This window comes from Triturus cristatus, chromosome 4_2 (genome assembly GCF_964204655.1).
Source record: "Triturus cristatus chromosome 4_2, aTriCri1.1, whole genome shotgun sequence".
NCBI classification, from domain to species: domain Eukaryota; kingdom Metazoa; phylum Chordata; class Amphibia; order Caudata; family Salamandridae; genus Triturus; species Triturus cristatus.
This window is the reverse complement of record NC_140586.1, coordinates 194,554,783-194,580,991: the sequence shown is the minus strand read 5'-3', so window position 1 is coordinate 194,580,991 and position 26,209 is coordinate 194,554,783. Positions and strand designations below refer to the sequence as shown.

The 26,209-nt window shown below is 46.0% G+C and overlaps 1 protein-coding gene across 3 annotated transcripts in view; it reads left to right on the top strand.

Moving 5' to 3' along the window:
- TCF20 (transcription factor 20) overlaps positions 1–26,209 on the top strand; it is a 226,685-nt gene that overhangs the window by 156,203 nt on the left and 44,273 nt on the right. For 2 of the 3 annotated variants that reach the window (XM_085601144.1, XM_085601145.1), the window contains exon 5: positions 18,951–19,037. The exons of the other annotated variant lie outside the window; for it this stretch is intronic. In XM_085601144.1, the coding sequence (XP_085457270.1) occupies positions 18,951–18,998 (48 nt within the window). In that variant the 3' untranslated portion in view covers positions 18,999–19,037. The remainder of the gene's footprint in view (positions 1–18,950; positions 19,038–26,209) is intronic. 3 annotated transcript variants of the gene reach the window in all.

Genomic DNA, 26,209 nt, shown 5'->3' with positions numbered 1-26,209 from the left:
TTCCTATCTAATTATTATGACCTTGGTTTTACTCTAATTGACGATCACATTATTGGGCTGATCATAAACATTTAGTGTGTTTAGTGCACGGTGTAAGCCCTTAGTTTGGCTGAGAATGACCAGTTCATCAACATATTGTAGAACTTGGATTTTATTATTACATATCCTGGGGTGGAAAAACCCGGAAACGAATAGGCTTTGTCCAATGTCAACAATTTAACTGGTAAAAAGTAGAGTCGCATGTATGCATCCCTAATTTAGTCTTGTACTTATGTGGATAAGTTTGGATACATTATAACCATTCCCATCCATGATTCTATAAGAAAGTGGATTGTTGCAGTAACCCCCCCCCCCCCCCTTTCTTTCTTTTTTTTTTGTTGCCAGACTACTGATGCTCTTTGACTTGGTGTGCCCTGGGCTCCTGCCAATCAGGCGCCCAGGGCCTGTGTTCCTTCCCTAAAACTGCCTAACAGCCAAAACCAAATTGGCATCTCTGGCCACATGTCAGCCCCTGGTAAATGGTACCCTAGGTACCCAGGGCCCTGTGACCAGAGAAGGCCTCTAAGGGCTGCAACAATTATTGTGCCACCCTTAGAGGCCCTGTACCCTGACACACACACACACACACTGCCTTTGCAGGCTGAGTGTCTTGGTGCAGAACAATACAGAGAGTCGACATGGCACACATCCCTGTGTGCCATGCCCACCAACACACTTCCTGGCATACCTCAGTCACCCCTTCAGCTGGGTGCACTATGCCAGTGGTGTGGGTACAGGTGCATGAGCCCTGAACCCCTACAGTACCCAGGACCATTCCTGGGCATTGTAAGTGCAGTGCTGCCATTAAGAGTATATGGTGCTGAGAGGTCGTCAACACGAACTCCACAGCACCATGATGGCTACACTGAAGACTGAGAAGTTTGGTATCAAACTTCTCAGCACATTAAACCCACACTGATGCCAGTGTGGGATTTAATGTAAGATGCACAACAGAGGGCAACTTAGAGTTGCCCCCTGAACCTAACCTACAATCCACGTCCTGTCTGAGAGGCTTCCTAGGCTGCCACACATCAGACATGTTGCAGGACCCCTGGGTAGAGAGCCATCCGCTCTCCTGGGCCTGCAACAATGCACATCCTGGGCGAGGTGCTAGATCTTCTCCCCCAGGATGGGCAGGGGAAGCTTCATAGGCATGCCGCCTTTGTGAGCTTCTCCAGGCCACTTGCTGTACTCAGCAACTGGCCCCCACCGGTTCTGACCCCCATTCCTACGGGAAGACTGGCGGGTAAGCCCAAGTGAGGAAAGTGGGTGTGCCAGGCTCTGCCAACCCCACCACTCAGGTGGGGGAGGCGAAGTGAAGCACAACTCCGGGCTCTCGCCATCTTGAGGATGGGGAGCCCTGCCCAATTAGGATTAGGCTCCTGACCCCTCCCACTGGAGAGTGGCAGGATAGGGGGTGTACCCACCCCAGGGAAGGGACCCAGTGGTCCCTACCCTTCACCTACCTGTAACGCCCCCAAATTTAGTATTTAGGGGCACCCTGAACCTTCCTTCCTCAGATCCCGAATCCGAAACAAGCAAGAAGATCAAGAAACAAGAAGACCTGCTGTGCAGCTGCTAACAAGAGGAAGACACCAACTGATTTGGCCCCAGCCCTACAGGCCTGTCGACCCTCGAACCTGCTCCTGCCAAACCCCGGCGTCTCCAGTGGTCAGCAACCTCAAAAACCCCGGAGGACCTGACTGCCTTGTGACTCTTAAAGACTGGGACTCCCACAAGCAGTGGTTCTGCTCAAAGCAAGTATCAAGCCCCTGGTGCCAAGCAGGAACCGCGACTCCTGCACACTCTGCACCCGCCAAGCCTGGCCTGTGCCGGAGTGGACAAAGACCACGAGGACGTCCCCCCGGGGACTGTGACCCCGAATACGGCACCCAAGGACCCACCTCGACACTCCTGGCGACGCCTGCAGCCTCAGAACCAGGGACCCCTTCAACCGCGACCAGCTGAGGGTAAGATTTCCTGACGCAAAAAGACACCTCTGCACCCGGCGCCCTGCAGCCCCCTGTGCCCAGCTCCTGGGTACCTACCTAACCTACAGCTTCCCAACTTACCTCTCGAAGTGGTGGTCGCACCTGAAGAATCTCCTTCCCCGAGCTTGCAGCCTTTGTTCGTCACTGAGCTTCTCCATTGAAATCCATTGAGCACCCAACGGCTCAAAAGCACCCTGCACCCAGCCGCCCGAGTGCCCCTGGGTGTGCAACCTCTGTCCTAATCTACTTCCCCACTTGCCCTGAGTAAGTGACCAGGAGCCCAGCTCCCACAGCCGCGTGGCCTGCTTGCCAGCAGCCACCAACCAAAGGCCCCCTGCCCGCCATAGGCTAACATTGGGCCTAACTCTCTCTGCACTCGGCTGCCCCTGTGCCGCTGAGGGTGTAACAACTGTGCTTACCTGACCCTGGGAGACCCTTGAGTCTACACCCAGAACCTTAACTCCGCCAGTCGAGTACTTACCCAAAAGCCGATAACTCACTTTTCTTCCATAGGGTAACATTGACTGGTTTCACTTGGAAATTCTTTTGTGTCGAGCTTTGAAATTTTAAAATATTCATCTAAAATCAGCCGAATTACGAAAACGAATTTACTCACCTGATATCAGGAGAGATCCCAGTGCTGGATCTTGGTGCCCAGCACTGACCCTAAAAAGTAATTACAACCGTACTTACCAATTACGTGATTTTCCTCCATAGGATAACATTGCCTGGTTTTCAAGTCAACTTTTAAAATATAATAACATTCCTTAAAAATCATACCTGTAACCAAAACGTTTTTACTCAACTGTTTCCAGGAAATGTCCCAGGACTGAATCTAGGATCCAGTCCTGTGGTAAGAAAAGTATTCCAAAAAGTAACTAATTGCATTTACTTAGAAAATCCCATTGAGCTCAATGTATAATTGTGTTTGAATTGTGTTGCCTATTGCAAAAACTGTTCCTATTGCATTCAAAAGTCTATTGCCTATTGAAAGTATTTAACTAAAGCATCGCATTCTGAGAAAGTATATTTTCAACCTATTGTTGGTTATAAAATAAAACAACCATATATTTTTATATACAAACCATTGGCCTAGAGTTCAGTTATTGAGTGTGTGAGACCATTTGCTGACTGAGTGTGTACAAAAAATGCTTTACACTGTCCTCAGATACTGCCTTACTGCTCGACCAAGCTACCACTTTAGAGAGTAAGGTTATATCTAACTTTAGCCTCTGCCAAACCTCTGGGGACTGTGTACTCTGTGCACACTGTACCTATTTGGGAACAGTATATACAGAGCCACTTTCTTACACCTTGTCAAGCAGAAACCACCATCCTGGTCATGGTGAGGCGCGAGTCAACCATAAATTAACCTGTGCTCAATCCTCTGGTAGCTTGGCACAGAGTAGTCAGGCTTCACTTAAAGGCAATGTGTATAGTATTTGTGCAGCACTTCAAACACTAATAAAGTGAAAAACACCACACAAAAAGGACCCCACACCAAGTTAGAAAATAGAGTAACATTTTATAAATAAAACAAGACCAAAACACCAAAAATCCAATCGGTAGAACCGGAATTATGAATTTTTAAGATGCTAATGAAAATAGCTTCACAAAGCACCAAGTAGGGGTATCTATACGACCACACTGGACCAGTTCAGAGTCACACTTTCAGGTTGATCATGGTAGAGCGTGAGTAGGCTACAGTCACCAGGTTAAGCCAGCTGAAGTTTACCTTCTCAAATCGTGCCAAGAGACCCGTTCACGGTGATGGGGCTCGCGAGGAGTAGGGAGAGCGTCATGGGAGGCTTCCAGAATAGTGCAAAGAGCAGGCGAGGTGTCGTGGATGGGCATTGCTTGAGCTTCGCTTTGGCAGTTCCTCGATAGCAGTCGATACTGTAGCACAAAGAAGCGGCTGCTGGAGCTTCACGTTGAGTTCCGGTGCTAGCGGCGAGGTCTTGGTGTAAATGGCCCATTTGCTGTCTACAATTTATATGTATAAGTAATAACGCCCAACTGTCAACTACACCCAGTCATATGACCCAGAGACAGGTTGCAGGCACCAATTGGTTATGGCAAGAAAATGGCAACTTTCTAAAACTTGGATACTTGAAAAAAGGTGCGTTACGTCCGCACCCACATTTGCTGAGCAACTTTCTAAAACTGGCCTTTATCATAATTGTAATTTAAAATCAGACTTCACCATAAGTTATGATTTTTCATTACAATTTCAGAGTCCCCAAACATGAACTGGTTTCTTGTTCCCATTTGGAAATTGTACTTATAAAATCTAATAAGGTAACTCCAGTGTTATCCTATGGAAGAGGTAGGCTTGCAGTAGTGAAAAACAAATGCAAGAGTTTTTCAGTACCAGGGCAAGTAAAAGTTAAAAGCACATGTCCTACTTTCTAAATACATTGCCCCCTACCCTGGGTTGTCCAGGGCCTACATTAGGGTGTCAAATATATTGAAAAGGAAGATATGGGCCTGGCACCGTTTTTATTTTGTAATCAAAACAAGAGTGGAACCCAAGACAATAAGTCTGTGGTCACGGTTTAAAAAAAAAAAGAATTATTTTGTTAAATTAACTAAAATTTCCTTCAACTGCTAGTTGGTTTTATTTTTCACTGGAGTCTGTATAAGGGCAGTTGTACCCTTGAAGATCAGTAAGTGATTACACATTTATGATTATCATATCCCCACGAATTTGGTAATCGGATCCTCTATTCTGAGGATCTGTTTAACATAGGTTCTGTCAAAAGCTGCGAGACCCAGTTTGCCATGCTTCGTGGAAACATGTAGACCATTAACCTCGATAGATGTAAAGAATCATTGACTCGTTTTCATGTTTACATCTCCTGTTGTTAACCTTGTCCCAACTCCGGTGAGCAATAAAACCAACTAGGAGGTTAAGATAATTTTAGTTACATTAACCTCAGACCCCACCTAACTCAAAAATAATTAGAAGAGCTCCATCCTTATGAAGGTTGAGCCCATTCTGGTACACTAGGTACCTGGAGTGATGACCAGATAATGAAGTGTGCCACTAGTGAACACTAGTAGGTTAGGGTCTCTCAACAAAAATTCTTTAGCGACTGTGACTACAGACTTGTGGTCTTGTGTTCATTCTTGTTTTGATTAGTGACTTGTTTAGGGAAGTTGAGTGGATGTTCCGCATTCTTCTCTCTCCCCCTTGTGTGATTATGAATGAAAAGGTTTATTTTGCCAGGTCGAAATGGCAGGCCTGAGGAATGTTCAAAGTGATACTTAACTGGGTGGCACAATCAATGCTGCAATTGGGTACACGCCAATCTAACATGTTTTAAGGAAAGAGCACAAGCACTTTAGCACTGGTTAGCAATGGTAAAGTGCACAGAGTCCTAAGGCTACCAAAAACGAAGCCGGCAAAAAACAAGAGGTCTGAAAGTAAAAATGTAGGGGGATAACCATATCAAGGATGCCAGTTGTAATAGATTCCTACTCCGTTCTCAGAATATAAAGCGATTATAGCCTTCAGCAGTGATGAGTGGATGTCCCACTAAGTGAGCATGGCCCACAAAATATGTCAATCAAACGCTGCTCTTTAATCAATAAAACAGGCTTACAATGTTTAGGAATGAGACACAGTAGATTTCTGTGCAAAGTGTGAAAGAGCTATGATGTTATCTGTGGTGCTGCAGTTAGACTTAAAGCCTGTACAGTAGAATGATATTACGTTTCTTTTCTTCTGCCCAGTTCTCTAGTTCTTCCAGTAAGATTTGGTATGCTCTTAGCTCCTACATCCAGTAGAGCAATTAGGCAGTGAAAGGTAAGGGGGGGGGGAAGGGGGGGGGTGTTCACTTTTGTCCCCCTTCTTAGAAATAGAGTGTAACATTGATCCCTCCCAAGGCTCAATGACTTGAGCCTATTGGGAAGCTGCATTGTATATCAGAAAGAGCCATTCACACCAATAATCTGTCTTTTTCGCGTAATTATGGATTTACCACATAATTCCAGACCTGCCAACTCACATGGTGCCACAGTGTGTCATACAATAATTGCTCCTGTCAGGCGGTCACACTGTGACAAGCCGATATCACACGGTGGCAGGAAAGACCAACTTAAAAGCACTACATAGAGCAGTTTTGTAGCCCGTTCTTAAAGGCTCTTGACTGCATATTTCCATTAAGGGGTGTGAAAGACAGTAGACTCTGCACGCTTTTTTTTAATGGGAAGGGGGTTTGGTTGGGGGAGGGAGCAGAGTGCCACTTAAGTCGCTCTCGGCATGAGGCCGTGCCCTCTCCTAGGCCTTGGCAGGTCTGTAATCCATCATCTGCTGCAAAATCTACAGATTTTATTAAAAAAGATTCTGTATCTAGCTCAAACTGTTCAAACGTTACTATAAAAAAAAAAGCTGGGTGCTTTGCTTGTCCACTGTCTGCTAATGTAAGATTGTTTTTCTAGACAGTGTTGCTAGCCTGTTAATACAAGTACATACCTATGATACCATGTTGTGTGGATGAGGATCTGGTATGTATGGAGCTTGGCAGCTCACCAGCTATGTGGCTTTAGGGCTGTGTTTGCATGAGCTTGTCTGGGGCGCAGGGAATCTTTGTGTTCTTTTCTGTTTGAGAAAGGCAGCTTTTAAGTGTAATTGGAAAGCCGAAGTGTAGTGAGAATTGTCGAGATTGCATACCACTAATCTTCATTACTCTTAGTTGAACTCACCTTGTCAGTCATTACTTTGTGGTGTATCACGCCCCCAGAGACAGGAAATTCTGCCGATGCAAGCCTCGCCCACCGTTACCTGGGCGTGCCATAAAAGGACTGGTCTTCTCAGCATCCTCTTGTCTCTACCAAGAAAAAGTTTGAAGGCCCAGATTATGAGGTAGGGCAGTGCGTAATTACTGTGAGGGAGGGTGAAGTTTACTGGCTGGGACAAGTAGGACTTAGTAATGATTACCGGTTAGTATTCGGGACATTATCTATTCATTCGTGCTGGGCGATACAACAAAATGGTAGATTTAATCCATCTACTTATAAACATGGATGGTACTTTCTTACCTTGGCCAGGCAATCCAAGAGTGAAAGACAAATTATCTTATTTTCTAAAGGAGCTAACCCAGTCAGGATATATTAACTAAGCTCTTTTTACGTCCAACAAATAAAGCAATCTATCCTCCTCCCCAGAAGAAAAGAAAGGTTTTAACCTCACTTTGTGAGACCTACGGAAATTAGAAAATAATTTAGGCTTAAAGAGCTGTATTAGGTGAGGTACAATGTCTTTCACACGCTTTCGATGTAGAAGGCCTCCAAGAATTCTGAATTGCTTGAGCTAAGGGAAGACCAAGACCTTTGCACTTCAAGTCTTTGTCAGTCTCCACACCAATAGAGATACTCATCTCTTTAGGGTTGGGTGAGAGAAAGATGAAGAGGAGATGGTAATAGAGGAAGAACGCAGGAGGAAGGCCAGAGATCTCCGTTGGAGAAATCTCATCTGACTCCCAACTTAATTGTAATGGTTTTTATATAGTGCGTACTACCCCTGTTAAGGCTTCGAAGCGCTTTACGCCTGGAGCACGTTGCTCCAGAACCCAAGGTTAATGGTTAGTTCAGTGCTATTGGTTACTGTTAGTTATTAGGATTATTGCGCGCTCAAAGCAAAGATCTCTGCTTCCTTCATCTTAACCTTGTGGGAATGGTAGGGGTGATGGGATGCGTTCAGTAAGTTGTTCGGCTATTTCACCAAAAGAGCATCTACTTCCACAAACCTTCTACTCTAGATTGCAGGAGTAAAGCTGGGCAATACTCTTAGAAGCATCGAATTCCATAGATGGTGTTGAAACTTATGCACACCCTTCTAGAATATTACTGTAGACAATGAAAGGAAACAACCTCTTCATTTGGCTTGTTTGTAGATTGTCCCACCCCTTGATAGGAGAGGCTTTCTTCAGCTCCCGACTGGAGCCCAGCGAGGGTGTGATCATCCGTTGCAAATACAGCAGTCGTGGGAAGATGGTGGTGGGGCGTCGTCAGGGGCAGTTCTCTTGCCTTGCGGGCTCGATCCACCGAACACATTATCAGTCTTTTCGTCGGGCAACAACTCAAAGCGTCTTGGCAACATTGGTACTCGTATCCTGTCCTTGCACACGGAGTTGCCGCGGTACTTTGGAGCATGGGTGCAGACTCCTCTGGTGCAAACTTCACCACCACCATGATTTACAAGTCTTAGCACTCTCACAGTAGCATCTTTGCCGGTGGCGCTTCTACCGCAGTACGGTAGTACAGGTTTGTCAAGTCCTGCATGGCGCTATCTCACGACTCAGTCCACCGCGGCCCTCTCGTGGCATACTGGTGTTCCCGAACCGGCACTCCTGTACACGGGCTAGGACCCGATTCGTGCACAGCGTCCCCTCACACCTTGCTCAGGTAGTCCTCTTGGCATATCTCCTCACTGGACCTCACTCCCTCCAATGCTCCCCTCTTTCTCACAGGGCACACTTGTCTAGGCAGGGGCTGGGGCTCCAGGCTCCCGGGCAGGTGGTCTTGGTTTTCCCTGGGTGATATCCATTCACCAAGCAGGGAGACTAGCAGGCTTTTGTTTCCCGTCCTGATCACAGGCAGACGTTTTGTAGAGCTTCCCCTCCTCACACAGCCATCAGGCTGCATGGCAGATGACAATGTTTGGGGTCTCAACCTCTCCTTATTATAGTCTATTACCAGACACCAAATGTGATTTAGGTTATGATTTTGAAGTTTTATGTTGGGGGTTTTGATTCTTTTGAAGTGTACACTTCTTTTTTTCTTCTTGCTCCTTGAAAAAATGTCTGTCACATCGGGCAAGACTCCAAAGCTGATTGGTCACTTCCATTAAATTGAGCTGTGGATCAGAGTTAACACCTGGATGTCTGCCACAGTAATTATGCATCAAAAGCTTATGCCCAGACTCCAAGCCCTACTTTTTATGATTCCCTTATCAGCCAAATCTCCTTCCTGAAATGTATTCAGATCCTTTATTTGTGATCTATCACTGAATGAAAGAGCAACCTTTTGAGGTATAAAGGGAGAGAGTCCCTTCCTCTGGTGTGTCTCCCACCTAGATCACAGGATTTCAGCAATACACTTATCTGTCTGGGGGGGATTAATTTCCTCATGTCTTCATCAGGAAGACATGGGCTTTCCAAAATGTAACCCAAGGTCCATCATGTAGAATTGTAGGCACACTTGCACTCAGTGTGCATTCACCTCACCCTTATTGCCCAGCAAACTTACCTCCATGCATTGTGCCATTACAAACCCACATGCATTCAGTCTGGTGCATAGTTCAGTATTGTAGCTTTTCTGTATTGTACTAGTGCACAGCTTTCCAAACTTTTCATGTTGTGACACTTTTTGGAGCTGCACCATTTTGGAACACAGTAAGGCAGTGTAGCGAGCGTAGCAAGTGAGCCCGAACCACTTAAGGGGGGTTCGGGGGCGGGGGTTCTCCTCCCGAAAGAAATGTTTGAAATAAAAGTGGGCAAATGGTGCATTTTCAAGCAAATTTGAGACCTGAGGTTGAACACAGGCCCCTGCAGCGGATGCCTTCGTCCACTGAGCCACCAGACCTGGCATATACACATCTCCCCCTCCCGCTCTGTCTCCCCCTCCCGCTCTGTCTCCCCCTCCCGCTCTGTCTCCCCCTCCCGCTCTGTCTCCCCCTCCCGCTCTGTCTCCCCCTCCCGCTCTGTCTCCCCCTCCCCCTCTGTCTCCCCCCCAGTCTCCCCTCCCCCTCTGTCTCCCCCCCCCAGTCTCCCCTCCCCCTCTGTCTCCCCCTCCCCCTCTGTCTCCCCCTCTGTCTCCCCTCCCCCTCTGTCTCCCCCCCTGTCTCCCCCTCCCCCTCTGTCTCCCCCTCCCCCTCTGTCTCCCCCTCCCCCTCTGTCTCCCCCTCCCCCTCTGTCTCCCCCACCCCCTCTGTCTCCCCCTCCCCCTCTGTCTCCCCCACCCCCTCTGTCTCCCCCACCCCCTCTGTCTCTCTGTCTCCTCTCCCCCTCTCTGTCTCCTCTCCCCCTCTCTGTCTCCTCTCCCCCTCTCTGTCTCCTCTCCCCCTCTCTGTCTCCTCTCCCCCTCTCTGTCTCCTCTCCCCCTCTGCCTCCCCCTCTCCCTCTCTGTCTCCTCTTCCCCTCTGCCTCCCCCTCTCCCTCTCTGTCTCCTCTCCCCCTCTGCCTCCCCCTCTCCCTCTCTGTCTCCTCTCCCCCTCTCCCTCTGTCTCCTCTCCCCCTCTGCCTCCCCCTCTCCCTCTCTGTCTCCCCCTCTCTCTTTGTCTCCCCCTCTCTCTTTGTCTCCCCCTCTCTCTTTGTCTCCCCCTCTCTCTTTGTCTCCCCCTCTCTCTTTGTCTCCCCCTCTCTCTTTGTCTCCCCCTCTCTCTTTGTCTCCCCCTCTCTCTTTGTCTCCCCCTCTCTCTTTGTCTCCCCCTCTCTCTTTGTCTCCCCCTCTCTCTCTGTCTCCCCCTCTCCCTCTCTGTCTCCCCCTCTCCCTCTCTGTCTCCCCCTCTCCCTCTCTGTCTCCCCCTCTCCATCTGTCTCCCTCTCTGTCTCTCTGCCTCTATCTCTGTCCCTGTCCCTGTCTCTGTCCCTGTATGTCCCTGTCTCCCTCTTTGTGTCTATGCCTCTGTCTGTCTGCCCCTGTCCCTGCCTCTATCTGTCTGTCTCCCTCCTTCTCTCTGTCTCCCCCCCCTCTCTGTCTCCCCCCCCTCTCTCTCTCCCTCTCTCTGTCTCCCCCTCTCTCTCTGTCTCCCCCTCTCTCTCTGTCTCCCCCTCTCTCTCTGTCTCCCCCTCTCTCTCTGTCTCCCCCTCTCTCTCTGTCTCCCCCTCTCTCTCTGTCTCCCCCTCTCTCTCTGTCTCCCCCTCTCTCTGTCTCCCCCTCTCTCTGTCTCCCCCTCTCTCTGTCTCCCCCTCTCTCTGTCTCCCCCTCTCTCTGTCTCCCCCTCTCTCTCTGTCTCCCCCTCTCTCTCTGTCTCCCCCTCTCTCTCTGTCTCCCCCTCTCTCTCTGTCTCCCCCTCTCTCTCTGTCTCCCCCTCTCTCTCTGTCTCCCCCTCTCTCTCTGTCTCCCCCTCTCTCTCTCTGTCTCCCCCTCTCTCTCTCTGTCTCCCCCTCTCTCTCTCTGTCTCCCCCTCTCTCTCTCTGTCTCCCCCTCTCTCTCTCTGTCTCCCCCTCTCTCTCTCTGTCTCCCCCTCTCTCTCTCTGTCTCCCCCTCTCTCTCTCTGTCTCCCCCTCTCTCTCTCTGTCTCCCCCCCTCTCTCTCTGTCTCCCCCTCTCTCTCTCTGTCTCCCCCTCTCTCTCTCTGTCTCCCCCTCTCTCTCTCTGTCTCCCCCTCTCTCTCTCTGTCTCCCCCTCTCTCTCTCTGTCTCCCCCTCCCTCTCTCTGTCTCCCCCTCCCTGTCTGTCTCCCCCTCCCTGTACTTCGCAGGTCTTTAAAAGACCGTTTACTGGGAGACGTTATGCAATAGATGAGGCATAGTGAGAACAAAGGTTTCAAAGGAATTAGCAGCAGTTATGTGCTAAGTGCCTCTTAATACCAGTGTCATCCCGCAACACATCCACCATTTGTAGGCGACACAGTACTGTCGGGACACACAGTTTGGAAAGCTCTGTACTAGTGTGTGCTAATTGCAGACACACACTGCCAGCATACACCCATTCACTATGTTGGCGTTGCACAACACTTTACCCTTTATGTATTGTACTATGCCCAAGCACATCTACACCCATCAAATTGCTTTCATTACTCACGCACTTCACAGCACTACATCTTTTATGTCATGTATTGACCGCAAGCATACATACATCGATCACTAATCCCACATGTTTTTCAAAGTACTGCTGTTTCCCTGAACTGTACCCTTCCTAGACACACGTACATCCAGTGCAGAGTCACTAATCTTGCACTGCGCAGCAATCTACATCTATCTGATGTAGGCCAAGGGTGAGTTAAGCGAACAGCAGTCAAACTTGTAAATGGGTGAATGAGCTGGTAGGCCTCATTCCAGTGACATAAGGTAACAAGCATTGGCATAGCCAATAGGTTTCGCCTTTGGGACCGTATAAGTGTTTAGTTATCCAGCACAATATCCTTGGTGCAACATCAACTGTTGCATGGTTAAACACTTATAAGGTCCCAAAGGCGAGACCTATTGGCTATGCCAATGCTTGTTAATAGTCGACGGCGTTTCGACCCTCTCACGATATGGGGTCTCTTCAGGACATGGATTCTGGGGACAGGAAGTGGGACAGGGGTTGTGCCAAACGTAGATGTCTTCTGGGGTGAAATCTAGTAATTTCAGGTGTTCCAGAAGGGAGGGTCCAGGATGTAATATGAATGGTTTAATAGCAACAGCTGTGCTGGTCCAAATTGGTGAATTCAGTAGTCTCTGCAAGGGATCCGATGTATATACGGTAGTGAGTAATTAAATTACTGTGTTCCAAATGTCACAGTTCCTTTGTGACAGCGCAGCGCTTTGTGGTGATCCGATAATCTTCTCGGTGCTGAGTAAATCAATTACTAAGTTCCCACCGTCGCAATTATTTGGTTGTGACGGCGAAGCGCTTCAAAGGTACATCCATACCATGTGAGGAATGCTCTGGCTACTATTAGATTTAATGGCAAATCCCGGTGCCCACCGAAATGAAGGCTGACGATCAGCGCTTGATGGCCCCTTCAATCTGGACTTTCCATAGCTCTGCGGACACCAATAGATCTTCAGTCCCTTTTGAGGGATAACTATAGTGATGTGGTACTTTTTGCAGAGGTGCCGTTTGGCTTGCAAAGACTTATTGATTGCCTATACGATTATGAGCAAGTAAAAATTCTAAAGGTGAATCTATTTAAAACCCAAGGTATGTGGTCTGTGAAATTGCCCAAGAATTTCTCTTGGCACATTAATAAATTCAGACGAGCACAAATAAATACCTATCGGTCCTTGGGTGCTCTTCTAGATTGTAATTTCAAGCAAATCAAGCAGGCACTGGAGCTAGAACAAAGATCTTATACTCTACTATGCACGGTGATTCATGTACAGTTATGGCGGGTGCTCTAACTGGAAGCGGTCAAAACTGACCGCATGATCCATTATGGAGGTCCGACTCTTGTATTAACGTGAGGTGTAACCTTACTGCACACAAGACCGTATGAAAGATACTGAATTTACATAACGTTACTTCTGTGGATAAATGTGTCTTGAGCTGGGTCTCATGAAGACCTTGATATTGTGAGATCAACATCAATCAATTTTTTAGCCAATATTCCAAAGGGCAAATCAATATGCAAAAACTGGATGCAAATGATTGGGGGGGTCTGGGGCGCCTTGCGTGACAGAAGCAGATATACAGGTCGCGGAGACTTAGTTTCACCCAACATGAGTGGAGTTCAAACAACTAATAAAGTCAGACGCGGCAAATCAGAAATTAAACAAAACTTTATGAAATGTCCTGGACACCTACTGTACAGCTAGGAAAAGATATCTGAATTCAAACTTATCCAGCTAAAAATAAGTTGCAATTTTTATGCTTTCGGTTATATTGGTGCTTGATTATCCCTCTCAGACCGAAATGCCTCGATAGATCGCCGCATCTTGAAGAAACTGCTAAAAACACAGCGGCATTAGGCTAGCTGCACACAAACTGCCACAGTCTCACTTTATGTTGTAAAGGAGACACAAATACGGCAATAAGCGCATTCATGACGTTTATGGCGGGGTCTCTAGGAAATTTACTAATTAATGATTTAAGTGACCTTGACCTTTAAAGCCTCTTTCATAAAGTAAATACTATCATGACTCACACATTCGAACACTATTTCTAAAAAGAACAATTATTAATTTATTTTTCTTTGTCCTGGCCTTGACTAGCCTGTTTCTCTTTCTGCACGTGAGGCCAGCTTTGGCCGGTATTAATTTATGTAGTATCTTTTCTTAGATATGCCACATTGTGCTACTATTAGTTCTTTTGTGCGATTTCCCTTTTTCGCCAGTTAGGTAAAAAGTATCAGGACAGTGTTGAAGGAAAAGAAGCCTGGTGGACCTCCTTGTGGGATGTGGCAAAAGCCCTGTGTACCCATCACTGGAGATGCACCCTCACCCTGCCCCACTGATGGGGAACCAATGGCCGTCATACATCAGTATCTGCACCGAACACGTGATCCGACTGGGAGATGAATCGTGTGACTATGGGACGTAAGCTGCAGCGGAGATGTTCAGGACGGACACCACCACTTCTGAGTCTTCTCGTAACCCTGAGAACTGTAGCCTGTGAGTTTTCGGCATCAAAACCATCGTAGTTCAGGTTGAAACTGGTATTCTCAAAAGAGTACTGAATGTTCCGTGGATCCTATAGTAATAATCCCACTTCTTTTATCTCTCGTGGGATTCATGTTTTCGACTTCATATTTGTTGCGCCTCCCACCACGCTGTATCGTGTCTCATTGGAAGCCACAAGTTATAAAATGGATGCCTACACGGATAATTACATCAGGTGCGAAACAAACTGCGTCCTTTCCAGGGTTAAAACCAGTGAAAATTGCGAGAAAACAGTTGGTAAACAATACAATTAAACACCAACCTTATACCTTCTAACATTAAAGCGGTGCCTTAAAAATCACTGGTGTAATATCAGTATAGGAGGTGTAGTTGGCGAGGATACTAAAGCGTGTTTGACTCAGAACCACAAATTAACTAAGTTAACTCACGCATGCATCGTAGCAAGACAGCAGGATAAGAAACGTAACAAGCCCGGGAGTAGTGTGCGAGTGGTGCGCGTGAAAGTGATTGCGTGCCGCCGCCAGCGCGCGCTAAGCAGTAAAAGGACATTTTAAAAAAGCACGGGAGTGGTGCACACGCATTAGTGATCGGGCTGGAAGGGAGGCAGATGGCGGCTGCGCGCGTGAACGCAAGCTTGAGGCCAACGAGGTCTTGCAGCACTTTGAAAACCCAATACTAAATGTCTTGCAGAGCAGCGCATGTGCTGGCTCAGGCAAGACCTAAAAAGGACCTGTTCACTATTACTGATCATTGCACTGAATGATGTCACTCTTGGTGAAGGCGGTACTCTTCCACTGCTATGAAGGTAGCGCTTTGGGCGCCCCTCCCTGTCCAGCAAAACCCCAATCAGTGAGACAGCCATAGGTCATTGTGCACACACTTGATCCATGTTCACCTATGACAAAATATCCTTACGTGGTTCCAGACAATAGTACAGTTGAGCACCCAGGGCAGGGATACATGTCTTTAACCATGCAGAGAAATGGTTCCGTCCCAGCACCTGGTCTGTCGGCGTGGCTGTCATGCCACGTCGCCAATCTTGGTTGCATTTCACTGGCGTTTCAAATTCCCGAACATGCCCAATTGAGATGCAAAAGGCCCAAATCAATGCCAGATTTCTAGGAAAACCACTGTCACTGCAGATGTTTTCATTTTAAATTTAGAGGCGGGGGCATGTAAGCTCCCAGATGGCTGCATCCTGTGCAAGCTCCAGATCAGCCCCATATCTGCGGCTTTTGAGCGGATGCTGAATCCCATAGAACTACCCCCAGCCTTGACTAACAGTTATCTTTTTTCTGCCATCATGGCAGGACGGAGAAAACATGAGAAGACCTCTTAGCATCACTGGAGAAGACTTCAAAGAGCAATCAGAAGGCCTCTGCTGGATCCAACATACGAAGGGTGGCCCTCCTAAAATTCACCCACTTAATTAAGACAGATGTGCATGAGAGGTCAAGTACTATAGAAGAAATGATTGCTATTATGGGGCAGAAGCTAGAAGGGCTAACCAGCAGAGTGCCACAAACGGAAACCGTTCAGGAGGAAGTAAGGTCTTCGGTGCAATGTAAACAGCAGGTAGTGCACTGGAACTGGAGGCGTTTAAGAAGAATGCAATGGCTGCCTTGGTAACGCTGGAGGATAGTTATGAAATGTTGAACAACATGAGGTTAGTTTCATTTTCGAGTCTTGGGGCTCACGGCCGATGTCCCGCAGAATGACATCATGAACAGCATCATAGAGATGTCAGGGATTCTGGACAGCCAGCAAAATGGAGATCCATAGGTGATTTTGCAAGCTTACAAGCTCTCTCGGTGATCAACAACATCTAGAACAAAATCAGGTGGCACACTGAAGGTAGCGGTATGCTATGCTGATTGGGTTGACAAAATTCTGCTGGTAGCAGTAAAAAAGAAATAATGGGAGGGACTAGTCTTCTCTTCTTTCCAGAATTGGATCCCCTCCCTTCTGGCCAAGAAAAGAGCACTTGACCATCAAACAGCAATTGTGTTTGAAAAGGGTTGTCTAGCTTCGGTGGATTACTAGGTGCATTTGAGGGTGTTGCACTGAGGGAAAAGTTATTGTGAGAGCTTATTTGTGGAGCTGGGAATGAGGTCCAAGGGGACTAAAGGTGATGACTGTCTGTTGATGTCGACCTGATAGTGGGGCATAATTTAAACCCATAGTTGGTGCAGTCTTGTGCAATACCTTCTCTTTAATGCAGAATGAGGGAAGATTGGCACTCTTTAGTTTCCTGTTTCCGTACCTCTTTCCCCGTCTGTTTCTTGCTTGATGCTCTTGAGCTGCCCTGTTTTTAATTTTGTTCTTGTTTGGGGGAAATTAATTTCCAGAGTCTATGGCATCAGTTATAATTTGCCTTTTTAAATTTGTTTAACTAATTACTTCAGAGACGTTACATCTTTTGTGGTTTTAGCTTATCTTTTTTACTCTGGCCTTCAGGCTGCTTGATTGTGGTGAACTGTCAATCACTTTGTACCTGCCAAATTAAGAAATTTGAACATAAATTAAGTGTATGTGACTATATCTTCTGCTGCTATCTTGAATAACCCTCATGGACTAGTGTTGGTGTCCTTAGTGTAAACTAGTCTTACCTGCACTCCCCACCTAGCCCCTTAGCCTCACTCATGTACACAGATCAGAAATGAGAAGCTCTATTAGTGGCTACCTATAAACTTGGGAAGAGACCCATCTGAATCAATTTCATTGCCTCTCTTTATTGGGCTGTTTACTATAAGCAATTTTTTTAGATCAGTCTAAATGCCTCTCCTGACTTGATGCTTGGTTTATCAGAGAAAGTGTGGTCTGCCTACCAGTCCAAGATTTAAGATTGGCGTTTCAGATGCGTTCTTACACAAATACCAGTACGTTCAGCTAAAAAAACTTTACGATATTGAATCCATAACTTGGCACATGATAAATTTCCAAACTTGTGCTCATCACTTCGTCTCTAACAAAGAAAATTACAATAATGTATTAAAATGTGAATGTGACATTTCTTGTACGTATTTGTGGATTCCTCACATAACATAATATTATTGTGTTTGTACGGGGGCGTGGGGAAGAGTCCCAAAATTGACCATTTCATTCATTCTGTAGACTCAGTGCTTCCATGTAGCTTAACAATTACTGTAATGTAATGTTGACAAATTGGCCATGCTCTCTGATCTCACTCCAAGATCAAAGTATTTTTTAATTGTGATGGTCTGCAGCAAGATATATTCTGTATTCGTGTCCCCATCAGATATCTTTAGCAGCACCTCTGCTTGCCATATGATTGTAACCAGAGGGTGGCATCACTATATAGAGCACGACTTCACCCAAAAGCTTCACAGAGAGTGATATTGATGTTCCTTAAATCCTCGAAAGTCATGCCATTTGACAATTCACATACAGAACCAACTTACCTCTTCTAACCCTCCTACTCTTATGAGAAGGCCACCTCTGCCTGTACATAAGTTCGTATTAAGGCTTTTAACACCTGAATTGTACTACCACGCCCTATTCCAAAAGGACATAGTTTTTCCATCTCCATTCATCACCAAATTTGACAAAAGGAAAATCTGAGTGGATCTGACAGTGTTCTGAAAAAATTAATGCAAGTTTGTTGAAAAGGGACTATAGATCTAGGCCTTTGAAATTGTCCTAAGATAGACACTTAATTGTAACCTACAGGAGTCCTAAATATTGCCTTTGTGGTTTACATTCCATGAGCAGATAGCTCATGTGAAGAAGTGTGTTACATTGAATATATCAAACTCTTGAAACAAATTTTTATTTTCCTTTAAAAGATAATTCTTGGGTGTAATCTGTGATATTATGCCAGATTTGATGTAGCTATGTTCAACAGCTTTTTTTGTAGTTCCGGGCAAGCAGTTGGGCCTTTGAGATGACTGAATGGGACCAGAGTTGTATTTGGCATATGCTTAACTCCATGTTAGAACTCTACTTGTGTTTGACCACTCATTACAAAACGTAATTAAAGAATTCAAGCTGAGCAATCTCTGCACTGGACAGGCCCTCTTTCTGGGCTGTAGCATGAAGCTTTAGAATATTAATTTGTAATAGGTTCCACTGAAATACTGGCTGTTATGTGCTTGCTGCACGTGTGTGCCTCTGCCTGCCCCTATTTGTCCACATCTCCATATACATTTTATTGCCTTGTACATCTGTATTTTTTTTTTTTTTTGGGCTACCATTTGTATCGCTGCCTCCGTGCATGGCGGTCCATGGCTCCTCCTACGCCTTCCTCTTCTGCTAGCTCTCTGCATATCAATAGTATGGAAAGTGATATGTAAATGCCAATGCAGTATAACCCCATCCCCTGCTTTCTGTATGTGTCTTCCTCTGTACCTGGCTTCAAGTGCCTTTTCTCCTTTTCCGCGGTGTCCCCTTTTTTCCTCCTTATTGCTCCCAATGCCTCATTTTTCTGTTTGTGTCTGTCTCCTCCTCCTTTAACCCTGGTCTGCCTTGCCTTGATTCTTTTTTTGTTGCTCCAGTGGCTCACTTTTGTGTGTGTTCGCGCCTTGTCTCAGGCTTTTCTCACATACACTGATTCTAACTTGTCTTTTCCCTTCTGGTACTTCACCTTACTCTCTATCTCTCTTTCCTCCTTTCCTCTCTCTTCCCCTGCAGACCCAGACAGTTATGGGTGTGGCGGCAGAGCAATCGGAAGAGGGGTGAGGGGGGAGTCAGCTCGGTGGATGTTTCATGCGAGCACAGGTGAGTGACGTGGGCTGTTCTTTCAGATCTTTATCAGGATATTTCTTGTTGTGGAAATGTAGTCTGCTTAAAGAGTTATGTTTTTTGACGCCAGTATTTCTCCGTGAAATGGAATGACCAGTTTGGATCTGCAGCCGATGTGCAACAGGACCATATTATGCAAATCGTAGGATTTTCATCTGACTGTTGCTGTAGAGTCACAATTTTTAGATTATCCTGCCATCTTTTGGGTTCGACCCAACATTGTTTTATTGTGTTTTTACAAGAAAGAATAGTGGTAGCATTTCTTTATCTGCATCCTGCTATGGCAGCTGTGGAGGCGATACAGTTGTGGCACTGGACAGGATAGTGGCGTGCGCTCCTGTGAGCAGAGCCCGTGCAAGGAAAGCAAAAAATGCTAAGGCCAGACATAGCAAGACTGTCAGAAATGCAGACTTCCACAGCGAGAATGAGTCAATATGTTTGCATAATCTGGGGGACCCCAGCCCTTCACTATTCTGCAAAAAGTGGCTTCCTGTCCACTCGGTGCAAATTTGATTCGCTGTTCGGGGGCACTTGGCTAAACTTCCACAGTAACTTTGATGGCAGCACAAGTAATTTGTGAAGGGCCTCTCCGCTGTTAGTACTTTACTAAATGAGTGGATTAGGAGTTCTCTTGATGCCACTATCCCAATGTCCATTTTGAAGAAGGGAAAGAAAGAAAAATCGGCACCATGGTTCAGTGCACACCTCCTCTCAAAAATAGCAGTAAAACACTGGAAAGAAAATGCAGGAAGTTATGATAACAGTTTAAAAGGCAGCTATAGAATGGCAAAAAGACAATATCAAGAAATGATAAAGGCGCAATTGTTTCACTATTAAAGCTCTATGGTTAAAGCAGCCAATGCCCCTAGGGAGTTATTTCGGATTGTAAAAACCCTTACTACTGCCAGAGTTGAAATCTCATTACTTCCCCCTTCTGTAGCCCGATGTGATAATTTGGCAGGATTCTTCCAAGACAAAGTATCAGCAATTTATAATGAATTACAAAAGATTAAAGAAGACGGGCCTAATACAATAGAGGTACATAATAGGTCTGAGGAGCTGCCTTCTCGAACTAACTTCCCCCAGATCTTGAAAGATTAATTTTCCACATTAGTTAGAACAGTAAGATCAGGTTCTTCTTTGGATTTAGCGCCACCACGTATTTTGTTACAAGGGAAACAAGAACTCCTTTCTAGTTTCTTGGACCTTTTCGACCTGTCAGTTTCTACCGGAATAGTTCCCCAAGATTGGAAACCTGCTGTGGTGAAGCCGTTGTTTAAAAAAAAAAAAAAAAAATCCTGTCATGACCCTGCATGCCGGAGAATTACAGACCTATATCCTTGCTTCCAGTCATGGGGAACGTTCTAGAAAAACACATAAACCAGCACCTTTTGACATTTCTCGAAGATAACTTTCTCCTTGACTCTACCCAGAGCATCTTTTGCCCAAAACCTAGTACGGAATCCGTGCTATTGGCAGTAACAGAGGAGGTTAAAATGCTGCTTGATCAGGGAGGATCCGCAGCCATCCCTCTCCTCGACCTGAGCGCAGCGTTCGACACAGTTGGTCATGTGATGCTTGCGCTCAGGCCGAGGGAAGTAGGACTAAGAAATATGGCACTAAACGGTCTTTCTCCCTTTTTGAATGAAAAGTTGTTTCAGGTCTGGGAATCCCCTTGTTATTCAAAGGTAGTCCCTTTGGAGTGTGGGGTCCCACAGTGATCTGCTCTGAGCCCCGCACTATTTAATATTTATGTACGACCATTAGCATCCATTGTCAAGGAGTTTGATGTGTCGCTGGTGTCGTTTGCTGATGACATGCAATTGGTGGTCTCTCTGGCAGTTGGCCCCTTCCCTTGAGAAAATGGCAAGGTGGCTGGCGAACTGCTCCTTAAAATTAAATGGAGAAAAAACGGAGCTGATGATGGCGGGTAATAATTTAACTCCACTTATAACGTTACGCTGACCAGACTGCCTTAGACATTCACCTCCTCCCCAATAAAAAATCTGGTTATGTAGTTGTAGAGCTCTTTGGTAACGGAAGTACAAGCCAAGAAATTGACTACCTTATGTTTTGCCATGTTAAGAATGCTTTGAACATTTTTAGGACCCGCATAGTGTTGCTTTGCAGCTCGCTCGGCGAGATTTATTGCTAATGAGTACTTTTAGAAAAGGGCTTTAAGCCCCGCCCCTCATTTCCATTGGCCGGCTTCACCGCTTATGCTAAACGGTGGCCTGCCATTGGAAATGAGGGTTTTTGGTTGCCGCCCTTTGGCCTGCGATCCGGACTGGGTCGCCTGCTTCACGGCTGTCATGAAGCACTTTCTTATCTTTATGGGGCCATGTGTTTGAAACACATGGCCCCCATAAAGACAAGAAATCCCTGTAGCGCGGTCCTCTTTCACTTTCGGGACCGCGCTTGTTAGATGCTGTCGCCTCGGGCACCTCAACCAGAGATAACACGTTTTTCAACAAAGGGAAGTGGCTGAAGACATGCTTGGAAACTCCAGTGTCCAAGTAAAGTTCTTTCTAAACTCTAAAAGGATCGCACAGCGTGTTCTGATTTATGTAGAAAAACGAACCCTCCCACCGTGAGATGCTTTTTGTTTGATGCTGCACAGCTCCCAATAATCAATAATCGAACAAACAGCACAGCCAAACAAGAAGAAGCTGATGTCGTATCTCATTAGTACATCAATAGTATTTTCTAAAGAGTGGGCTTCTGTACAATAATATTCCACATAAAACATAAAAAGTATTTAATAAATACATTTCTATAGCTTGGATAGACAGAGAGCGAGTCAACCCACCCAGCGCCTCTCTGGAGAAAACATAAAATAAATCTCTCAAGTGCTTGTAAAGGCGCCTTTGTGCACTGGAGCTGTGCTGTGAAGGTGTGCGTACAGCAGTGGTGTGCACACATGCCAGCCTCACCCGCTGTATACTCCCTCGGGTGTGTGTATTTCTCTGCATGTTTCTGTCTGGGTGTGTGAGTGCATGTTTCCAGGTGTGTTTTGTGTGCACCAATGTATAAATATGGGTTGTGTGCCCTAACTGCGTGTGTGCACGTGCCTGCTTGTGAGCGGTCCTTCGTCTTCTGGGTGTTTGTCTGCCTTTGTGTGCTCGTGGGTCCGTCAGTGTGTGCATGCGTGGGTGCGTGCTTTTGTGCGTGTGTGCATTTGTGCGTGTGCCCGCACACATCCCGGTCTCTGAACCAGGAAGCAGCATTTCATCTCTCAGCAGCCAGTATGAAATTATGGGATGCCTGACGTCGAAAGAGACGTTCATGGGGCACAGCTCGCAGTGCCAGGTATGTGCCCCGCGCCCAATAAGTACACAGACACCTCTGGTGCCAGCAGCTGCAGGGCACAGGGGAGTGCCCGGGTCACGTGCTGCAGACAGATCCCAGGGCTTACAATAAAGCCAACCCTATGACGGTGCCAAGGACTCCTTGCACGAGAAGCCACCAGTGCCTGGCGGTGGCACACGACGTGCTGCTGAGTGGTGCTAAACCTGGGCAGAAAGGGTCATATCTGCACAGAGAGGCCCCCATCTCACTGCATATGCTTGATGGCACGTCAGACTAGCCTGTGCTGTGCGCCTTGAGGTACAGAGCACGCGGTGCACCGCTGGTCTGAAAACACCAGTGCAATACCGTTCCAGTATCATTTAGCAGTGGTTTCAAAAAGTCTCTCAGTGGACCGATGGCCCATTACACCTCCAAGAGAGTCTCAGTGCTGCAACCTCTGCTGAGCATCACACCCAATCACCACCGTGACTCGCTACAGTACCAGTGCGTCACTCCCGCTGAATGTCTAAGAGGGTCCAACTGCTGCAACCTGTGTTGAGCACAAATTCTACATGTGTTTTCATCTAATATTCATAGGTACTGATGTGTGTTTTCAGTATTGTATGTTATCAACTCCTTTTGCAAAAAAAAATAACATTTTAATAAATATCTGACATGATTTTAACATGCCTCTTGCTTCTTTAGACATGACACTCTCATGGTGGATGTAGTAATCGTGGGTAGATTTTGTTCAGCGTGTGGTCCCCTTGACTGCATAGCTTTTACAAAACAGCAAATAAGCAAAGCTGAATATTAGCCAGGGATTCTTTACAACCTAGTGTCAATGCTCTTTATATATGTGTTGCTTTAAAAACACACATAAATAAAAGGCATTTCAATGCCAGTAGCTTAAAATCTCCCAATTGCGAGACCTATTGAATTGCAAATACTTGTTAGATTTGCTTACCTCACAATCTAGGTGAGTTGCAGTTCAGGCACTCATTCTTTCCCTCCTGAACTAAGAAAACTCCTGGTATTTGGGATCTCCCAAATCGGTCATCAAGAGACTGCAGGTAGCTCTAAATGCTGCAGCGAAGACAATCTACAAGCTACCAAAACACTCTTCTGCCAAAACTGCTTTGTCTTCCCTACACTGTCTTCTAGTGGAGGAAAGGATAAAGTTCAAGGCCTTGTGTTTGGCTCATAGGAGTATGAACCGAAGAGGGCCTCCCTTGATTAGGGACCTTTTATCAGCGTATGCCCCCAATAGAAGTCTACGTTGTTTTAACATAGGGCTCTTGAAGGTTCTGGGGGTGGGGCAGATCATTTCCTTATCTGCCCCCCCAAGCTGTGGAAGTCTGTCAAAAGAATTGAGAATGGAACCCAATGAGATCAAATTGAGAAAAATGCCAAAAAACGGACTCTATCCTGGTTAGCTAATTAAACATCAGCTCTTGAGTATTAAGGTGGCATTATCTGACTCGGCGATGGGAAGCCTTCGAGTAGCTATGCACTCTACCAAATCCACATAGCATAGTAAGCAAGCTCAAGATCTTCAGTCAGTGTGAGGCAAAACAGTCATTGCTTTTCCCTTTTATGCACATGGCTGTGTCACTTGTACAATAACAGCCATTTTCAACTGAGTGTAGGCTGGAATGGAAAGGAAAATGCAGCACCCTAAGATAAAGACATTGAACCTCATATTTGGCTCCTTGAGTCTAACCTCGGAAGTGTTTGTAGCATGTGAAAGTGTTACTCTCTACAATGGAAGAATTTCAGCTGATGGTGCAAAGTAAAAGCTTTGTGCTATGACCCATACATTTCAACATACCTAACCTGCTATCTATAGATCTGAGGTTGCCCTTCACCAGGGTCCACTTGGTGAATTCACATCAACAATTCTGTTTCTCGAGACCTGAGTGGTCCATTCCTGGATAAGTAAGATGGAAACGTCGCCTTGTATGGCTGCTAGTTACATTTGGAGAATTCAATAGCTTACACTCCCATACTGCCATTCTAGTCTATGCTATTACTCAAACTCCAATGGTCTGCAAGATAACCATGGCCGAACCTTTGAACTGACTCCTTTACTTATGCGACCTGCTGCCTCTAGTTTTGAGTGACGTATACACTTTGCGTAGTAGGCTGCTAAGATACGGAGTAGATAAAACAACCACAATTAGATCCTAACTGTGGTTGCATGTGGCTTAGTGAAAAAATGACAGGCATTCCCCAACACAAGCCTGGATCGATGAGCTATGGCAAACTAAAACAAATTATAAGAGTTGCCTTGTAAACTGGAGATTTCCCCCACAAGTGGAAAGGTGACTGTTCATTCAATACAACCCTTTGCAGTAGATTTGCAGAGCTCCACATGGCGTTCTGGTAACAGATTTGTAAAACGCTATTGTCTAGACATCCAACAGGCAGAACACGCGCCCCTGTACGTGCACAAGAGGGAAATCCAAAGTTATCAAACTGCATAACAAAAGTTTACTTGTTTATAACACTTGTTTCACAATTGGATATTACATGTCAACATACAAGCTACACAACCTCGTAAGATTAAAAACAAGCATTGGCATAGCCAATAGGTCTCGCCTTTGGGACCTTATAAGTGTTTAGCCATGCAACAGTTGCATAACTAAATACTTATAAGGTCCCAAAAGCGAGACCTATTGGCTATGCAAAGCGGCCGTGTGGCCGCGAAAGTGAAAGTAATCGCGGTAAAACGCAGCGCGCGCGCCCGCGCACATGCACTGTAGCCCTAGGCTGGCCTGGTAGCACTTTTTGGAGCCCTCTCAATAAGTCTCGCCAGACCAGCGCATGCGCTGGGTCAGGCGAGACCTAAAAAAGTAAAAGGGTTGAGCTGAATTAAAGCAGTGGCTCTGCAAACGATCTGAGGATAGTTGTGACCGAAGTCATTTTATAAGTTCCAGTCGACATCACAGAGAATGTCTTATGACTGACTCCCCTTCAAGAGTTGACAAACACAGATTTAATTTTTCAAAATGTTTTAAGTGTCCAGACCAACAACTTGAAAAGAGAATTATGCACATCATGAGCCCCCGTTAAGACCTCAACCCGCAAAACCTTTGCGTATATGCAAACATTTATCTAGCAATAATTACAGTGCAATTGTTACCTGTCGCTCTTTTAGGTAAGAAAATCTTTTTTAGGCAATTACTGATGGCCACACACTCAAGTCAACACACCACTTGGCGACAGAGAAAGCAAGACGCACATGCATGCTTTTTTGCTCTTACTCACCCAGTAAAGTCCAGTTAGGAGTTACAGGGAGACTCGGACACCAAAAGTGTGGCAATGAAGAATAAATTGGGAGTAAATGCGAGTCTCTGCCTGCAAGTCAGGCTGAGTAAAATAGTATGTCACTGATTCCTTCCACTCTCTCCCAACTACTCGATGTCTCAGAGCTTTTTTATTTTTTTTATTTTAAATAACTTTACTGGCATTTTCAAAGTAAAACTATACAAGATACATTGGACAGTAAAACGTACATCCCTGAGTCCGATCTTCAAATGATTGAAGAAATAGCAACTGTAATTGTGTTAGTATCATTAGATAAGCGTGAAATACTAGGCTCAGTAGATGGGAACATATAGTATAGCAAGAAAGGCAGTTAACAATACCTTACAGGGTTTCGCATACAGTCAGTTGAATAACAACCAATAGAGCACAAATACAAAAAGAGTGTTAACCCCTACAATAACATCTGACTCTGGTACCACCCATCGTGGAGGGGGGAGGCAAGGAGGGAAACCAGAAAGGCAATATCCATGATCCCAAAGGAGCGGGGAGTAGATGTCAGAGGCAGAAGTTGCTAGGGGCCATGTCCGGTT